Source organism: Hypanus sabinus (genome assembly GCF_030144855.1).
Source record: "Hypanus sabinus isolate sHypSab1 chromosome 5 unlocalized genomic scaffold, sHypSab1.hap1 SUPER_5_unloc_2, whole genome shotgun sequence".
Lineage (NCBI taxonomy): Eukaryota > Metazoa > Chordata > Chondrichthyes > Myliobatiformes > Dasyatidae > Hypanus > Hypanus sabinus.
This window is the reverse complement of record NW_026778918.1, coordinates 473,186-492,768: the sequence shown is the minus strand read 5'-3', so window position 1 is coordinate 492,768 and position 19,583 is coordinate 473,186. Positions and strand designations below refer to the sequence as shown.

Sequence of the window (19,583 nt, the reverse complement as noted above, 5' to 3'; positions counted from 1 at the left end):
TACATAAACAAAGACTATACAAAAACAAAGCCAGGGCATGCTCTCTTCTCAGCAGTACCATCAGAAGCCCCAGGACTCACACCACCAGGTTAAGGAACAGTTACTATCCCTCAAACCATCAGGAACCACCACCCAGGACATGCTCTCTTCTCAGCAGTACCATCAGAAGCCCCAGGACTCACACCACCAGGTTCAGGAACAGTTACTATCCCTCAAACCATCAGGAACCACCACCCAGGACATGCTCTCTCCTCAGCAGTACCATCAGGCAGGAGGTACAGGAGCCCCAGGACCCACACCACCACATTCAGGAATAGTTATTACCCCTCAATCTGAACCGGTCTGGATAAATTCACCTGCATATCTCTGACTTGGTTCCACAACCTACAAACTCACCTTCAGGGACACTTTACAACTCATGTTCTCGGTATTATTTCAATATTGTCTTTCTTTGCACATTGATTGTTTGCTAGTCTTTTGATCATGTATATTTTTATCATGTAACTATTCAGTATGGAAACAGTGCTGAACCTGTGGTTCAAAGTTAAGTTATTATCAAAGAATGTACAGTATATCATATGCTGTTACCATATGATACCTTAAGATTCATTTTCATACGATATTTACAGGAAGAGAGGTACCACAGAATTTTATGAAAGACTGCACATAAGCAGAAAAGACCAGTAAAGAATTAACGTGCAAAGGAAGACACTGCAAATAATGAATGAGGATATCGAAGAGACAGGATACAATTCAAAGAAAGGCCACACCCAACAGGCCGGACAAAGAACCGATCTACAAAAGTCCGCAAATGTGTAACTAATTAAATAGATAAGCAATAAATATCAAGAACAAGTGACGAAGAGTCCTTGAAGGCGGGTCCATAGGTTCATCCCCTATGTTCAAGAGCCTGAAGGTTGAGAGGTAATAAATATTCCCGAACCTAGTGGTGCGAGGCCTGAGGCTTCTGTACCTCTTTCCTGGTGATGGATGCTGCTTTCCTGGGACCACTCTTCGTGTAGAGGTGCTCAATGCTGGGGAGGGTTTTACTCGTCATCCACTATGTTTTTTTAGGATTTTTCACAGTTCAACAGTTAAGTTCAAGTTCAAGTTGTTTTTATTGTCATTTCGACCATAAACTGCTGGTACAGTACACAGTAAAAATGAAACAACGTTCCTCCAGGACCCTGGTGCTACATGAAACAACACAAAACTACACAAGACTATGTGAGACAACACAAGACTACACTTGACTACGTAAAACAACATAAAAACTGCACTAGACTACAGACCGGCACAGGACTACATAAAGTGCACAAAACAGTGCAGGGCAGTACAATAATTAATAAACAAGACAATAGGCACAGTAGAGGACAAATTACAATACCGGTTTAGACTCAGAGTATTGAGGACACTGATGGCTTGGGCGAAGAAAACTGTTGCACAGTCTGGTTATGAGAGCCCGAATGCTTCGGTCCTTTTTGCCAGATGGCAGGAGGGAGAAGAGTTTGTATGAGGGGTGCGTGGGGTCCTTCTTAATGCTGTTTCCTTTGCGGATGCAGCGTGTAGTGTAAATGTCTGTGATGGCGGAAACAGGGACCTTGATGATCTTCTCAGCGGACCTCACTATCCGCTGCAGGGTCTTGCCGAGATGGTGCAATTTCCGAACCAGGCAGTGATGCAGCTGCTCAGGATGCTCTCAATACAACCCCTGTAGAATGTGATGAGGATGGGGGGTGGGAGATGGACTTTCCACAGACTTCACAGAAAGTAGAGACGCTGCTGGGCTTTCTTTGCTATGGAGCTGGAGTTGAGGGACCAGGTGAACACCAAGAAATTGGGTGCTCTTTACGATCTCTACCGAGGAGCCGTCGATGTTCAGCGGGGAGTGGTCACTCCGTGCCCTCCTGAAGTCAATCACCATCTCTTTTGTTTTGTCCACATTCAGAGACAGGTTGTTGGCTCTGCACCAGTCCGTTAGACGCTGCACCTCCTCTCTGTAAACTGACTCGTCGTTCTTGCTGATGAGACCCACCACGGTCGTGTCATCGGCCATTTGGAGAGGTAGAGCAGGGTGTAGGTCAATGGGACTGGGCAGAATAGCAGTGTGGCACAGACTAGATGGGCTGAAAAGCCTATTTCTGTGCCGTCATGTTCTGTGTCTCTATGGGATTTGCCGAGGTCGTGAATAAGCTCCACGGAGGGTATGGGAGTATATAAGTTGCATTGTTTGCTGTGTAACCAAAACTATGTAGTCAGCTTTGAACTTGCTATTTGCTATGCATGTATCCAATTTAGTAGGAGAATGAAATCTTAAGAATGTAGAAGACAATGGTGTGTTAATAAGAGGAAGCTAAGAGATGTAGATTAGAACATGATTAAGTCAATGGGTAGAAACAATAGTGGCGGCTGTACTTGTGGTACGCAACTGTCGACCGATTGGATATGCTAATGCAACTAAACCAGGAGATTGCTGTAAAAAATGGTATGTCCAGGGATCGGTGGGCAATCAGCGACTAGCTCCATGACTGTCTCAGCTTTGATTTGCAAGTTAAAGTTTAATACTTCCTGAAGAATCTTCTGCGCCTCCCGGTTGTTTGCGGGGCCCGAGAAGCCCCGGCAAGGGGGAATTGCCAACCCTGCCTCTGTTTACAACAGCACTGCAGGCCGAATCTGTCCTGCTCCAATCAGCAGAGAGCAGCGTTCCGGCCAACTGGGAGCGGGGAAACTTGGGCGCGAAAAAAAGAGAGCCAATCAGTGGAGCCCTTTTCGACTTCGCCCAATCATAACGTACGACGCCGAGGCGGAAAGCGGCTCTACAGCTCAGTGCTTGGCACGTATCGGCAGGCAGCCAATGCAGAGGCAGGCTCTTCCAGCCAATCAGAGAAAGCAGACCACCATGAACGAATCGGAGCGCAACACTGAAGACACAAACCAATCGGAATTCAGAATGTTTTCCACTGCACGTCCCTTCCACAGGTCATCCAATGGATAGGCCCGACACTGCAGCTTCAGGGTCGTAGGGCAGACCAATAGGGTGTTCCGTTGCAGCGCGGTGTGACGGTTGTTCGCTCGCTCGCTCGGCTCTGAGGAGAGCTTTTGTGTCGATGGCGTCGGAGTTTGCGGGCGGGCGCCGGGCGCTGGCTTCCCGCTGAGTCTCCGCCGCCGCCACCGCCGCTCCATGGCGCTGCGCTGGGGTGGCAGCGAGCGCCTGCAGCCGGGCCCGGCCTCCAGCGACGTGGTCAACCTGCTGTCGGACGATGAGCAGGAGGGCGCGGCGACCGAGCTCCAGGCCTCGGCCTCCAACTGCCGACAGCGCCGCGTCCAGCTGCAGCCTCCCGGGCCCGAGGAGGAGCAACGCGGCCTGGTCCGCTTCGAGAACCAGCGGCTGTTCAGTGAGGTGAGGCCGGAGGAGGGGCACGTAGTCTCAGGCTCGACCGGGGCAACATCGCCCTCATCCGGGTCAGGCTCGACCGGGGTAACATCTCCCTCATCCGGGTCAGGCTCGATCGGGGTAACATCTCCCTCATCCGGGTCAGGCTCGACCGGGGTAACATCTCCCTCATCCGGGTCAGGCTCGACCGGGGCAACATCTCCCTCATCCGGGTCAGGCTCGACCGGGGTAACATCTCCCTCATCCGGGTCAGGCTCGACCGGGGTAACATCTCCCTCATCCGGGGCAACATCGCCCTCATCCGGGTCAGGCTCGACCGGGGCAACATCGCCCTCATCCGGGTCAGGCTCGACCGGGGTAACATCTCCCTCATCCGGCTCAGGCTCGACCGGGGTAACATCTCCCTCATCCGGGTCAGGCTCGACCGGGGCAACATCTCCCTCATCCGGGTCAGGCTCGACCGGGGTAACATCTCCCTCATCCGGGTCAGGCTCGACCGGGGCAACATCTCCCTCATCCGGGTCAGGCTCGACCGGGGTAACATCTCCCTCATCCGGGTCAGGCTCGACCGGGGTAACATCTCCCTCATCCGGGTCAGGCTCGACCGGGGCAACATCTCCCTCATCCGGGTCAGGCTCGACCGGGGTAACATCTCCCTCATCCGGGTCAGGCTCGACCGGGGTAACACCTCCCTCATCCGGGTCAGGCTCGACCGGGGCAACATCTCCCTCATCCGGGTCAGGCTCGACCGGGGTAACACCGCCCTCATCCGGGTCAGGCTCGACCGGGGTAACACCGCCCTCATCCGGGTCAGGCTCGACCGGGGCAACATCTCCCTCATCCGGGTCAGGCTCGACCGGGGTAACATCTCCCTCATCCGGGTCAGGCTCGACCGGGGCAACATCGCCCTCATCCGGGTCAGGCTCGACCGGGGCAACATCTCCCTCATCCGGGTCAGGCTCGACCGGGGCAACATCTCCCTCATCCGGGTCAGGCACGACCGGGGTAACATCTCCCTCATCTCGGTCAGGCTCGACCGGGGCAACATCTCCCTCATCCGGGTCAGGCTCGACCGGGGCAACATCTCCCTCATCCGGGTCAGGCTCGACCGGGGCAACATCTCCCTCATCCGGGTCAGGCTCGACTGGGGTAACATCTCCCTCATCCGGGTCAGGCTCGACCGGGGCAACATCGCCCTCATCCGGGTCAGGCTCGACCGGGGCAACATCGCCCTCATCCGGGTCAGGCTCGACCGGGGTAACATCTCCCTCATCCGGGTCAGGCTCGACCGGGGTAAAGTCTCCCTCATCCGGGTCAGGCTCGACCGGGGCAACATCTCCCTCATCCGGGTCAGGCTCGACCGGGGTAACATCTCCCTCATCCGGGTCAGGCTCGACCGGGGCAACATCTCCCTCATCCGGGTCAGGCTCGACCGGGGCAACATCTCCCTCATCCGGGTCAGGCTCGATCGGGGCAACATCTCCCTCATCCGGGTCAGGCTCGATCGGGGTAACATCGCCCTCATCCGGGTCAGGCTCGACCGGGGCAACATCGCCCTCATCCGGGTCAGGCTCGACCGGGGCAACATCGCCCTCATCCGGGTCAGGCTCGACCGGGGTAACATCTCCCTCATCCGGGTCAGGCTCGACCGGGGTAACATCTCCCTCATCCGGGTCAGGCTCGACCGGGGCAACATCTCCCTCACCCGGGTCAGGCTCGACCGGGGCAACATCTCCCTCACCCGGGTCAGGCTCGACCGGGGCAACATCTCCCTCATCTCGGTCAGGCTCGACCGGGGTAACATCTCCCTCATCCGGGTCAGGCTCGACCGGGGCAACATCTCCCTCATCCGGGTCAGCCTCGACCGGGGCAACACCGCCCTCACCCGGGTCAGGCTCGACCGGGGCAACATCTCCCTCATCCGGGTCAGGCTCGACCGGGGTAACATCTCCCTCATCCGGGTCAGGCTCGACCGGGGTAACATCGCCCTCATCCGGGTCAGGCTCGACCGGGGTAACATCTCCCTCATCCGGGTCAGGCTCGACCGGGGTAACGTCTCCCTCATCCGGGTCAGGCTCGACCGGGGCAACATCTCCCTCATCCGGGTCAGGCTCGACCGGGGCAACATCTCCCTCATCCGGGTCAGGCACGACCGGGGTAACATCGCCCTCATCCGGGTCAGGCTCGACCGGGGTAACATCTCCCTCATCTCGGTCAGGCTCGACCGGGGTAACATCTCCCTCATCCGGGTCAGGCTCGACCGGGGCAACATCTCCCTCATCCGGGTCAGGCTCGACCGGGGCAACACCGCCCTCATCCGGGTCAGGCTCGATCGGGGTAACATCTCCCTCACCCGGGTCAGGCTCGACCGGGGCAACATCTCCCTCATCCGGGTCAGGCTCGACCGGGGTAACATCTCCCTCATCCGGGTCAGGCTCGACTGGGGTAACATCTCCCTCATCCGGGTCAGGCTCGACCGGGGCAACACCGCCCTCATCCGGGTCAGGCTCGACTGGGGCAACACCTCCCTCATCCGGGTCAGGCTCGACCGGGGCAACACCTCCCTCATCCGGGTCAGGCTCGACCGGGGTAACGTCTCCCTCATCCGGGTCAGGCTCGACCGGGGTAAAGTCTCCCTCATCCGGGTCAGGCTCGACCGGGGCAACACCGCCCTCATCCGGGTCAGGCTCGACCGGGGCAACACCTCCATCATCCGGGTCAGGCTCGACCGGGGCAACATCTCCCTCATCCGGGTCAGGCTCGACCGGGGCAACATCTCCCTCATCCGGGTCAGGCTCGACCGGGGTAACATCTCCCTCATCCGGGTCAGGCTCGACCGGGGTAACATCTCCCTCATCCGGGTCAGGCTCGACCGGGGCAACATCTCCCTCATCCGGGTCAGGCTCGACCGGGGTAACATCTCCCTCATCCGGGTCAGGCTCGACCGGGGTAACATCGCCCTCATCTGGGTCAGGCTTGACCGGGGCAACATCTCCCTCATCCGGGTCAGGCTCGACCGGGGTAACATCTCCCTCATCCGGGGCAACATCGCCCTCATCCGGGTCAGGCTCGACCGGGGCAACGTCTCCCTCATCCGGGTCAGGCTCGACCGGGGCAACGTCTCCCTCATCCGGGTCAGGCTCGACCGGGGTAACATCTCCCTCATCCGGGTCAGGCTCGACCGGGGTAACACCTCCCTCAACCGGGTCAGGCTCGACCGGGGCAACACCTCCCTCATCCGGGTCAGGCTCGACCGGGGCAACACCTCCCTCATCCGGGTCAGGCTCGACCGGGGCAACACCTCCCTCATCCGGGTCAGGCTCGACCGGGGCAACATCTCCCTCATCCGGGTCAGGCTCGACCGGGGCAACACCTCCCTCATCCGGGTCAGGCTCGACCGGGGCAACACCTCCCTCATCCGGGTCAGGCTCGACCGGGGCAACATCTCCCTCATCCGGGTCAGGCTCGACCGGGGCAACATCTCCCTCATCCGGGTCAGGCTCGACCGGGGTAACACCTCCCTCATCCGGGTCAGGCTCGACCGGGGCAACACCTCCCTCATCCGGGTCAGGCTCGACCGGGGCAACACCTCCCTCATCCGGGTCAGGCTCGACCGGGGCAACATCTCCCTCATCCGGGTCAGGCTCGACCGGGGCAACATCTCCCTCATCCGGGTCAGGCTCGACCGGGGCAACATCTCCCTCATCCGGGTCAGGCTCGACCGGGGCAACATCTCCCTCATCCGGGTCAGGCTCGACCGGGGCAACATCTCCCTCATCCGGGTCAGGCTCGACCGGGGCAACATCTCCCTCATCCGGGTCAGGCTCGACCTGGGTAACATCTCCCTCATCCGGGTCAGGCTCGACCGGGGCAACATCGCCCTCATCCGGGTCAGGCTCGACCGGGGTAACATCTCCCTCATCCGGGTCAGGCTCGACCGGGGCAACATCTCCCTCATCCGGGTCAGGCTCGACCGGGGCAACATCTCCCTCATCCGGGTCAGGCTCGACCGGGGTAACATCTCCCTCATCCGGGTCAGGCTCGACTGGGGTAACATCTCCCTCATCCGGGTCAGGCTCGACTGGGGCAACATCTCCCTCATCTCGGTCAGGCTCGACCGGGGTAACATCTCCCTCATCCTGGTCAGGCTCGACTGGGGTAACATCTCCCTCATCCGGGTCAGGCTCGACCGGGGCAACATCTCCCTCATCCGGGTCAGGCTCGACCAGGGTAACATCTCCCTCATCCTGGTCAGGCTCGACCGGGGTAACGTCTCCCTCATCTCAGTCAGGCTTGACCGGGGGCAACCCTCTCCCCAGGCCGGTCTCCGGCAGAGTAACTCCTACAATCGCGAATCTGAGTGTGGCGTTGAGTTTCTCAGCCCAGGTCGCATTATTCCTATACCCCCACCCCCCCCCGCGCTAGGTTCGTTCCAGGTAAATGCCCCCTGAGATCTGTTGCTGGTCTTGGTTGGGGCCTGAAATTTCAAACGATCTCTCCGAATCAGATGGAGCTTTCCCATCAGTGAAGACACAGAATTATTTCAGTGATTTGTTTTCTAGGTTTTTGTTTCCTTTACGTTGTCCCCTCCTCCTCATCCTCCTCCATCCGGCCCTCAAACCCACCGGATGGGTTTGCTCTGCCACCGCAGACATCGCTCTGGATCGTCTGCCATCCCCCTGCACAGACATCGGACTTGACATCGCATTGGGAATTTGGAAATGTAATCCGGGCTCTTACAGAAATCAGGAAGTGCTACTTGTGGAAGGGAAGTGATATGGCCCTCGCCGCATTGTGACCTCCCGTCAGAGTTGCGGTTGCTCTTTCTGAGCACGTCAGGCAGCCAGTCCTTCTCACGTGGGCTTAGGAGGGGAGCTGGTGGTTCCCCAGCCTCCTGCACTCGGCTCTATTACCTCCAGCTTTCCCTCCCTCCCTCCCCCCCGCCTCCTGCACTCGGCTCTATTACCTCCAGCTTTCCTTCCCTCCCCCCGCCTCCTGCACGGCTCTATTACCTCCAGCTTTCCCTCCCTCCCTCCCTCCCCCCCGCCTCCTGCACTTGGCTCTATTACCTCCAGCTTTCCCTCCCTCCCTCCCCCCGCCTCCTGCACTCGGCTCTATTACCTCCAGCTTTCCCTCCCTCCCCCTGCCTCCTGCACTCGGCTCTATTACCTCCAGCTTTCCCTCCCTCCCCCCACCTCCTGCACTTGGCTCTATTACCTCCAGCTTTCCCTCCCTCCCTCCCCCCCACCTCCTGCACTCGGCTCTATTACCTCCAGCTTTCCCTCCCTCCCCCCACCTCCTGCACTCGGCTCTATTACCTCCGGTTGGGTTGTTACAGGAGTTTCGGGACGGATGTTCCCCGCCTCCTGCACTCTGTGACACTGCGCTATTGATCTCACAGCGTGCCCTAAGAACGGCTCAGCAAGGACCAGTAGCTGAAAAAGACATCTGAGCATTTCAGGTGCCGGAGGGGTATGTGTCAAACTTTTACTGGTCTACCTGAGCCTTCCTGTCTGCCTGCTGAGAGGAGGTTCTGCTGCACAGTTACGCAGTGCACTCCACAGAGCCCTGTGTGTTTTCACAACAATGTCGGTGTTTGTACAGGCTGATCTGGGATTTGAACTTGCACATTTGTTTTCTCAATTGTGGTGTGGGAAATAGTTGCCTGGCAAGGGAACCAGGTGGTGAGTGTACAGCAGCAGCCAGACATGCACCTTCAGGTGGGCTTGTTTTTCATTGTCGGTGTTATCACTACTCCGCACCCTCTGTGCTTGGTAACAAATGCCCAGTTTTGTAACTTCCCATTTTCAATGTCCTTGCAAACTGTTGCAAGTTTCAGTCACTTAAATAAAATGACAAGCATGTTAAGTGAGCCCTTGGGTTTTTGGAAAGAGTAAGTTAGTTCCTTTGTGAGTGATGGAAGTTAAATCCTTTAATTTGAATATCTAAATGGCACCCGTTTGCTGTGAGCTGCACAAAGCTCTCCTGCAAACTTGTGCCGTGGTAATGAATCTGAGGTAAAGTTGAGCTGTTTATGTGTGTATTGAGCTGAGCATTTGTCCTAACTGCCCAATGTTAAAATGAAGTATGAGAATAGTGTTTTTTTTTAACCAACTGCTGTCCCTGAGACACAGGATTAACATATCCTTTCAGTTCTGAGACTTGCTGGGTTTCGATCAAGCCCAGACTGATGCACTGAATCTCTTTTCTCTAGTGGGTGCAGATCCACACAGCACGAGATTGTCCACAGTGGGCGCCTCAGAGACAACCAGTCTGGCTGCTGTGGGAAATGGAAAGGCGGACATGATCCCGGGGCTAAGCCTTGTTGATTGGACAGATTGGCGGGTGTCTTGCCCTGCATCTTATCTGGACGCTCTGCTCTTATCAGGTACCCAAAGTGGAAATGTCTTCCCTTGCCATTGCAATCCAAGCGATCAAAAAAAAATCACTTCTCAAAGTGACATAAATTAATAATCATATTTATTTGTTATCTCAATATTGAGCTGTTAGCAATGGCATCAGTCTGGTGATACCCACAAATTCTGTTCAGAATATCCTTTGCCTCAATCAGACATGAAATAGTGTATTAGCAGTCCTGAATCATACCACCTCTTGTCCTGAAAGAATGAGTTCACTGAAAAGCAGTCTGGCCATATGTTCATGTGACATTGTAGTGTCCTGTTGAAAGAATGAGTTCAATTACCACAGATCTCTGTCTGTCCATGGTTCCTTTTCTGGAGGTCTTTCCATATAAAAATTTAACTTTGTGGTTAATAGCTAGATCTAAGGTTTACTGTACAGTTTAAGGAGGAGGTCGATTATGATGTTATAGCACTGCAATCTGGTTCAAGCAGCTGGGAGACTTAGAGTGAATAGCAAAAGACATAGCAACCCTCTGACATAAAAGGGGAACTGGAAGGTATTAATATTAGATTTACTGAGACCTGTTTTGTATTCCCCAATCTTTTTAAAGAACTGATTGTACATTCCCTGGGAGTCCACTTTTCAAAATTTTACAGTTGAGTAGGCTCCTGCTAACTTTAAAATGTAACCCAGTTTGTTAGCCTGTTAATTAGAAGAGAGGAAGAGGGAATACAAAGCTATTGTCTCATTCTCAGAAAGCCTGGAGGTGTGCCTCTTTTCAACTCGATTGTTAAGGTGGGTCTGAAAATTAATGTAGTACATCTTAGAAAATGATGTTGTTCTCTAATCAGAGCTGCCGATGTACTTGTTATAACCATTAGGTTGTGGAGGGCATTTTGGCATGATTGTAGATGATTAAACCCTTTGCAGATGAAGGTACAGCTGCTGTTGGTTTAAAAGTAGTTGAAAATGTTGGAAGTGAGATTTGAAGAGGAAAGCCATATTGGGTAGGGAGAACTGAGCTGGAATTCGTAGCACAGTTTTTGGCAAACGTTTAACCCAAACTCTCATCTTGTTGCGGTGACTGCGGACCAATTGACCATTTGCTCTATGCTGCTACAATATGAGAAAGTCGTGTGTTGATAAATTCACTGCCCAGTTTGTTTTCCAGTTGGGATAGAACACATCTACAGTAATTACTGTGCATCCATGGTTCTTTTTTATTGGTTTATTTAGTAATGCATTGCTTGCCATGTTTGAAGTTAAATTAAAACAAATAATTACCATAGCTCACTCTTCTGCCAGTGTTTACTTCCCTTCTACTTTCTCCATCAAATTTTGAGTCTATGCATTCTGCTGCAGCATGCTTGGCAAAAGTTTTCTGTGTCCTGTCCAGAGTTTATTGCTTAACCAGTGGTATGGGAAATAAATGGTCACATTTGCTATCTGAGTCCTTGCTGTGCACTTACTCAACAACTGTTGTGCACATCAGGTTGGTATGAGAGATGAAGTATGTGCCTTGCACTCATTGAGCTGGTATTTTGGATGTCAGATCAAGTTGCAGGTATATTCATTTGTCAGCTGGGGGAGGTGAACGTGTCCCCATCTACCTCTGGATCCCAAACGGGGATCCGTATATCCCTTGATTAATAATGGGTCCATGCCATTGAAACCCTGAAGGTTAGGTTTTTGGCTTGATTGACGACCTTTGTAAATGGAAGATTTTGAGCACAGTTTGTGTGAAAGTGACAGTGTTTGAAGGTGGGCTTGTTATCATTAGTTTTATTTTTTACTAATGCTTTACTTTTCTGTTTGTTCTTCCTCCCACCACATTCCCAATCTCTTTCAGTTTGTGGAATTCTGTGAAACATTAACAGAAGACAACCCAGAAGTGATAAATTTTCTGCAGAGGAAATACAGCAAGGCATTTCCAGAATATTTGGCCTCCACAGAATTCCGTAACGTATTGGGACGCTGCCTGACCCGGGTTCAGGGCAGGAAGAGCAAAGTCTTCGTTTACATTAATGAGCTGTGTACTGCACTCAAAGCCAATTCCCAAAAAACCAAACTCGCCTTGGCTAGTAAGGAGAATTCAAAGCATCAGTCGGTGGTTGTTGAGGGTCAATCTGTCACAAACACCAAGGAGGAAGAAGACTACCCTGGGAAAACTACTGCCCCATCAGAAGCAGCTGCGTCCACATCTGTTCCAAACCTTGCTTCAGGTGAAAAGAAGCGAACAGGCACTGGGTCACGGCGTCAGATCCGTTACCTGGAGAACCTCTTAAAGGTTTATGCTGATGAAATCAAACGCCTTCAGGAGAAAGAGCTGAATTTGAATGATTTGGAAGATGAAGATTCCTCCTATGTTCAGGAGCACCGGCTGAAGAAGAAGATGGTGAAAATCTTTGAAAAGTTGTGTGAGTTGAAGAACTGCTCAAGCCTAACGGGCCGTGTTATTGAGCAGCGCATTCCCTTCTCTGGTACACGGTACCCAGAAATCAACCGCAAAGTGGAGAAATTTATTAACAAACCTGATCACTTCCCCGACTATCAGGACATCAGGAACATCATGCACAAAGTTAGCACGCGTTACAACCTGGGACTGAGCCAAAGACAGATTCAAAGTATGGCGCAGGATGTGTTCCGCGAGGTCGGTAACAGGCTGCAGGAGAGGCGCCACCTCGACTTGGTCTACAACTTCGGCAGCCATCTCACTGACGACTATAAACCAGGTAGATAGCATCAGGTAGGGCTGGACCCTATACATAAAACCATAAGACATAGGAGCACTATTAGGCCATCTGGCCCATTGAGTCTGCTCCACCATTCAATCATGGCTGATCTCAACCCATTTCCTGGCCTTAGATGCCATATCCAATCAAGAACCTATCAATCTCTCTGTTAAGTACCTGACCTCCACTGCATGTGGCAACAAATTCCACATTCATCACCCTCTGGCTGAAAAAATTTCTCCACATCTCTGTTTTGAAAGAGCTCTCCTCTATCCTGAGGCTGTGTCCTCTTGTCTTAGACTCTCCAATCATGGGAAATATCCTTTCCATATCTAGGCCTTTTAACATTCGAAAAGTTTGAATGAAATCCCCCCTCATCCTTCTGAATCCCAGTGAGTACAGACCTACAGCTATCAAACGTTCCACTTATAATTCTTTCATTCCTGGAATCATCCTCGTTAACCTCCTCTGGACCCTCTCCAATGCCAGCACATCTTTTATAAGATAATTCTCTGAATCTGTCAAAGTCCTCCTGCATCCTACCTGTTTCTTCAACACTACCTGCCCCTCCACCAATCTTCATATCTTCTGCAAACGTGGCAACAAAGCCATCTATTCCATCATCTAAATCATTGATTTACAGCATAAAAGGAAGTGGTCCCGACACTGACCCCTGCGGAATGCCACTGGCAGCCAACCAGAAAAGGATCATTTTATTCCCACTGACTGCCTCCTACCAATCATTCAATGCTCTAACCATGTTAGTAACTTTCCTATAATACCATGGGCTCTTAACTTGGTAAGCAGCCTCGTGTGGCACCTTGCCAAAGAAAGGCCTTCTGAAATTCCAAATATGCAACATTCATTGCATTCTCTTTATCTACCCTACTTGTAACCTCAAAGTATTCCAACAGGTTCGTCAGGCGGGATTTTCCCTGAAGGAAACCATGCTGACTTTTGTACTATATTGTCCTGTGTTACCAAGTACTCCATCACCTCATCCTTAACAATTGATTCTAACATCTTCCCAACCACTGAGGTCAGGCTAACTGGTCTATAATTTCCTTTCTGCTGCCTTCCTCCTTTCTTGAAAGAGTGCAGTGACATTTGCAATTTTCCAGTCCTCTAGCAACATGTCAAAATCCAATGATTTTTGAAACATCATTTCTAATGCCACCACAATCTCTAATGTTACCTCTTTCAGAACTCTAGGGTGCAGTTCATCTGGTCCGGGTGACTTATGTACCTTTATGTCTTTCAGCTTTTTGAGCACCTTCTCTCTTGTAATAGTAACTGCACCCACTTCTCTTCCCTCACACACTACAACATCAGGCATACTGCTAGTGTCTTCCACTAATTCGACAAAACGATGGACCAGATGTCCTAATTCTGCTCCTATTTCTTATGATCTTATGCAAACTGCCTGCCCCTCCAGCTAGCTTTGTTTCATCCACAAACTTCCCTGCCAGTGTTCTTTTCATGTAAACTCTGGCCAGCTCCCCTCTCATGTCTCTTATAGTTGCCTTTACTCCACCGTAATACTGATGTATCTTGTCCTTCTAAAATTGCAAGGTGAACTCGGTCATATTACGATCACTTGCTCCTAAGAATTAGTTTACCTTGAGGTGTCTAATCAGATCCGGTTCTTTGCACAACACCCAGTCCAGAATAGTTGATCCCATAGTGGGCTCAACCATGAGCTGCTCTAAAAAGCCATCTCATGGGCACTCACCCAGAGGAAATCCACGTGCTCACGAAGGAATGTACAGAGTTTCTGACATTTTGGGGTTAGTCAGACTGCTTTTGCTGTAGTGCTGGAGACTGTGAGGAGATCTGATAAGAGGTTTGTAAGATTATGAGAGGCAGAGATTGAATAGACAGACAATACCTTTTTCTAGTGGTTGAAATATCAAATACCGGAGGGCATGCATTGAAGGTGGGAGAGTGTAATTTCAGATGTGAGGAGCAAGCTGCCTGGGGTGATGATAGAGACAAATACATTAGGGACATTTAAGAAATGATTAAATAGGCACATGAATGGGAGGAAAATGGAAGAATTATGTAGGCATAACAGTTATGAGCTGAAGGGCCTCTCTATGGTCCTACATTCTATTCCACAGAAATTGGTGAGGATTGGCTATGTCAGTTGGTCCAGCTGAATTTAAACACAGGTCTAGGATGCGTCCTGCACCCCAATATATCTGGCAAGGCTGGGACTATAATACAATTGAAGGGGTTTTTCCAAGAATGTTTTCTCTCCTTGTTAATGTCGTTGGGTGTTCTTGAGGTGGTGGGTGGGAGCTCTGGGAAGTCTTCGTCTGAAAACATTCATTGCACAGAACAGAAACAGACTTATCGTCTTGTGTCCGTGCTGACCTTCAGCATAGCCAGAAAACAGTACAGCAGTGGACAGGACATTTAACCCATCCTGTTATACAACTCTTGATGCTAATTTAGGGGTGGCATGGTTGCATAGCAGTTAGTGTAGTGGTCCCAGCCACGTGGGTTCAGTTCCTACTGCCATCTGGAATGAGTTTTACATTCTCCCTCCGACCATATGGGTTTCCTCCGGTTTCTTCCACATGCCAAAGATGTATAGGTTAGTAGGTTAATTGATCACATGGCTGTAATTGGGCGTCGCAGGCTCATTACGCTGGAAGGGCCTGTAATCATGCTGTATGGCTAAATAAAATAATTAGTATCCTCTTCCATATCCATCAATTCTTGACTATCTAACCTCATCAACCTGCTGGCTTCTACCACTGTGTTTTTAAACCCCTCACATCCTTCTGGTATTTAACGTTTCTATCCTGGAGAAAAGGTGGTGACTGTTTACCCTGTCTGTGCCTCTGTCATGTCTTCCTTTGAACTGTGACACTCCAGGGAGAGCAGCCCAAGTTTGTTCCCATTTTATTCTTCCCACGTTCCTATCAGTGTCCTCCCTTGTGCTACAAGCTGTTTACAGAGGCCAGTACTTTACTTCAAAATAGGGCGCTGAGCAGGCTCCTTGAGCCATGCCACCCAACAACCCACTGACTTAACCTTAACCTGATCACAGGACAACTTACAATGACCTGGTAATCGGTACGTCTGTGGAATGTGGGAGGGACCAGAAACTGAATCTTTATGATGACTCAGGCTGTGGAATGAGCTTCCTGTAGAAGTAGTAGAGGCCAGTTCAGTTGTGTCACTTAAGGTAAAATTGGATAGGTATATGGACAGGAAAGGAGTGGAGGGTTATGGGCCTAGTGCGGGTAGGTGAGACTAGGCGGGCTGAGATGGCCTGTTTCCGAGCTGTGATTGTTATATGGTACGCTGGAGTCCTGGAGAAAGCCAGAGAGTGAGCCAGGCTGTAACCTACAACATTACAAGTACACACACAAAACGCTGGTGGAATCATTGCTCACAATGTGATATTTTCCAGGCAAAGACCCAGCCGTAACAGACATCACATTGGAAAAGAGGCTTCGGCAAAACAGGACCGTTGCACTTCAGCGCCTGGATGAGGTGGTGAAGAAGTATGCTGAGATCCAGGATGTTGGTGAAATGGAGGAGGAGGAGAAGAGAAAGAAGAAGAAACAGCAGTCTACTGTCCCTCTTCCCTCTGAAGCAGGAAGGGAGAACGTCAATGATGAACAAGAGGAGGTACAAAAGGTGGCTGTGGCTGAGGCTGAAAGGGAAGGACAACAAGCGGACGTGGTGGAAAATGCTGCCTCTGAGGAGGAGGATGAGGAGGAAGAGGAGGATGAAGAGGAAGATGAAGATTTGTCATCTGAGCCTGACATTGAAGAGGAGCTGTCTAAAATCGAGGAGGCAGTCGATGCTGAGGAAGAACCCCAAGAAGGTATGATTAATCAGTGCCCATTTCCATGTGTGGGAGGAGAGAGACAGAGTAGTAGTTACTCTGCATGAATTGTTCCTGGGATTTTGTTTACTGTAGGAGCAGAATCAGGCCATTCAGCCCATCAAGTATGCTCCACCAGCTAATCTTGGCTGTTAATATTTAACAGCCTCATTCTCTTTGTCTTCTCCCTGGAACATTTAAACCATCCTTTATTCAGAAACGATGTGGCTTGTTTATATAAATGGTCTGGGGGGTGGGGGTTAACCAAGAAATATGAAGGCAAAACTGAACAACCATCACAATTGTGAATATTGCAGATGAGTTGAAATGTGGCAGCTTCCTCTCACCTCCAAGGCCAATTAAAGTTGGGCAATAATTGCTGATAAACCACTTTTTCCACGTTGTAGACAATCCTTAATCCCTAGAACTCAAAAAACACTGGAAGATTTTAGCAGGTCACAAAGCATCTCTTCCACGTGATTGGGTGCTGTTCCTCTGCACCTCCTGTCCTTGTTCTTCGGGGAAACTTGATGTCCTGTTGAACACCTGTGTGCTGCACTCATCTGGGCAGGTGAAAAGAACTGCTTTTGGAGTTGGTGGAATGGCTTTGGGAATTGTGATTGCCTGCTGTTGGGTAGACTACCTCTGACTATTGCAGTGATGATGTTTATATAGTTACAGCAGCCAAGTATTCTTTATTGGCAAGGAGTTATGTCAGTAGTAGAGCCTCTGAATGCTGGGGAAGGTTTTGGGGCTACTCATTACATCAATGTTAACCTTTCATTTACATCCCCCAGTGTAAGAGGTTTAAGGGGAACATGAGGGGGGACATACTTCATTCAGATGCCCGTGACAGTGTGGAGCGAGCTACCGGCACAAGTGGTCCATGCGAATTCGATTTCATATTAAGCAAAGTTTGGATAGGTACATGGATATGTACATGTCCCAGTGCAGGTTGATGGGGGCGAGACAGTTTAAATGGCTCAGCATGGACTGCATAAGCCAAAGGGCCTTTTTCTGTGCTGTACTTCTCAATGAGTCAGTGCCTTCTGGCCGTAGCAGTTCTGTCCTGTGTTCAGTTGTGACTAGTCATCTGTGTCCAGATGGGAGGTTTGTCTGCATTTTGTTGCTTGTGGCCACACTTAATTTCTAAAATGGTAACAAACAAAGCATAACGGAAATGTTCACTAAAATGTTTATCAAAGAGGTAATTCCTTCAAGTAGAAATCCTTATTTCTAAATGATTAACTTTTGCTTTGGTTCTGTTCAGTTATAGAATGCCACATAGACCACATTCACCATATATAAAGGACAACAGAAAAATGCCCAGTGCTGACTTGAGATTGTAATGAAACATAGTTTATACCTGTCTATTCTTTGCAGCATGCTCATGCTCAAACGTGCCTTCATTCATGCTGCTGCTTTCATGCAGATCTGAGCCTTAACCATGTCACTGCTTCTATCTTATAAGAACATAAGACATAGGAGCAGGTGGGCCATTTGGCCCATTGAGTGCTCTGCCATTCAATCATGGCTGATCCAATTCTTCTGGTCATCCCAACTCCCCTGCCTTCTCCCCAGATGTCCTGGCTAATCAAGAACCTATCTATCTCTGCCTTAGATGCACCCAATGATTTGGCCTCCACAGGCGCTCATGGCGACAAATTCCACAGATTTGCCACCCTGTGACTGAAGTAATTTCTCCGCATCTCTTTTCTAAATGGGCATCCTTCAATCCTGAAGTCATATCCTCTTGTCCTAGACTCCCCTTCCATGGGAAATAACTTTGCCATATCTAATCTGTTCAGGCCTTCTAACGTTTGGAATGTTTCTAGCCCAAGAGCTACAGACGTTCTCATACAGTAACCCTTTCATTCCTGGAATCATTCTGGGATGTGGTCTATCTGGCCCAAGTGATCTCTCTACTTTAAGGCCTTTGAGTTTGCCTAGCACTTTTCCTGCTCTCTGATGCTCACGGGCCTTTGGCACACTGCTAGTGTCTTCCACAGTGAAGACAGATGTAAAGTACCCATTAAGTTCGTCTACCATTCCTTTGTCCTCCATTGCTACATCACCAGCATTTTCCAGTCGTTCAATATCAACTCTCACCTCCCTTTTACTCTTTATTTAACTAAAAAACTTTGTTTCCTATTTTATATTATTGGTTAGTTTGCCCTCATACTTTGTCTTTTCCCTTTTTGTAGCTTTTTAGTTGCCTTTTAAAATCCTTCCCAATCATCCAAATTACCACTCACCTTTGCTATCTTATATGCCCTTTCCTACCCTATACGCATTTCCTTCAGCCTTTATGCTGTCCTTAACTTCCTTTGTTAGCCATGGCTGCCTACCCCTGCCATTTGAGAACTTCCTCTGTGGGACGTATCTGCGCCTTGTGAACTATTCCCAGAATCCCTGCTCTGCTCCACCCGATTCTAGCATTTATTCCCTTCATTTCTGGTCCTGATGAAGAGTCTTGGCTGGCCTACAATGCTGACTATTAATTCATTTCCATTGACGCTGACTGACATAAGCAAATTGTGTTGTTACTCTGTATTTTCAGCATGTTTTTCATATTGATAGTGGTAATGATTGTAATCTAATCCTTAGCAGAAAAGTGAAGTGGAAGCTACTCAGTGACAATAGGACTGAAAGAAGTGATTGTGTGTGATTGCTTCCCACTTTGGACATGTGCAAGGTTGTCCTTGGTCCGTTAGGAACATAGAAAACCTACAGCACAATACAGGCCCTTCAGCCGACAAAGTTGTGCCGAACATGTCCCTACCTTAGAAATTACTAGGCTTATCCATAGCCCTCTGTCTTTCTAAGCTCCATGTACCCATCAAGAAGTCTCTTAAAAGACACTATCATATCTGCCTCCACCACTGTTGCCGGCAGCCCGTTCCACGCATTCACCACTCTCTGAGTAAAAAACTTACCCCTGACATTGCCTCTGTACATACTCCCCAGCACCTTAAACATGTATCCTCTTGTGGCAACTATTTCAGCCCTGGGAAAAAACCTCTGGCTATCCACGCGATCAAAGTCTCTCATCATCTTATACACCTCTATCAGGTCACCTCTCATCCTGCATCACTCCAAGGAGAAAAGGCCGAGTTCACTCAACCTGTTTTCATAAGGCATGCTCCCCAATCCAGGCAACATCCTTATAAATATCCTCTGCACCCTTTCTATGGTTTTCACATCCTTCCTGTAGTAAGGCAATCAGAACTGAGCACAGTACTCCAAGTGG

General features: G+C 50.4%; 1 protein-coding gene across 3 annotated transcripts in view; it reads left to right on the top strand.

Moving 5' to 3' along the window:
- The first annotated feature begins 888 nt into the window (after positions 1-888).
- Positions 889-19,583, top strand: part of daxx (death-domain associated protein) — a 59,113-nt gene continuing 40,418 nt past the window's right edge. Inside the window, exons 1-3 of one of the 3 annotated variants that reach the window (XM_059957518.1) lie at positions 889-3,400; positions 11,607-12,489; positions 15,914-16,333. In XM_059957518.1, the coding sequence (XP_059813501.1) occupies positions 3,182-3,400; positions 11,607-12,489; positions 15,914-16,333 (1,522 nt within the window). In that variant the 5' untranslated portion in view covers positions 889-3,181. The remainder of the gene's footprint in view (positions 3,401-11,606; positions 12,490-15,913; positions 16,334-19,583) is intronic. The other 2 variants (XM_059957517.1, XM_059957515.1) reach the window with 2 other exon arrangements.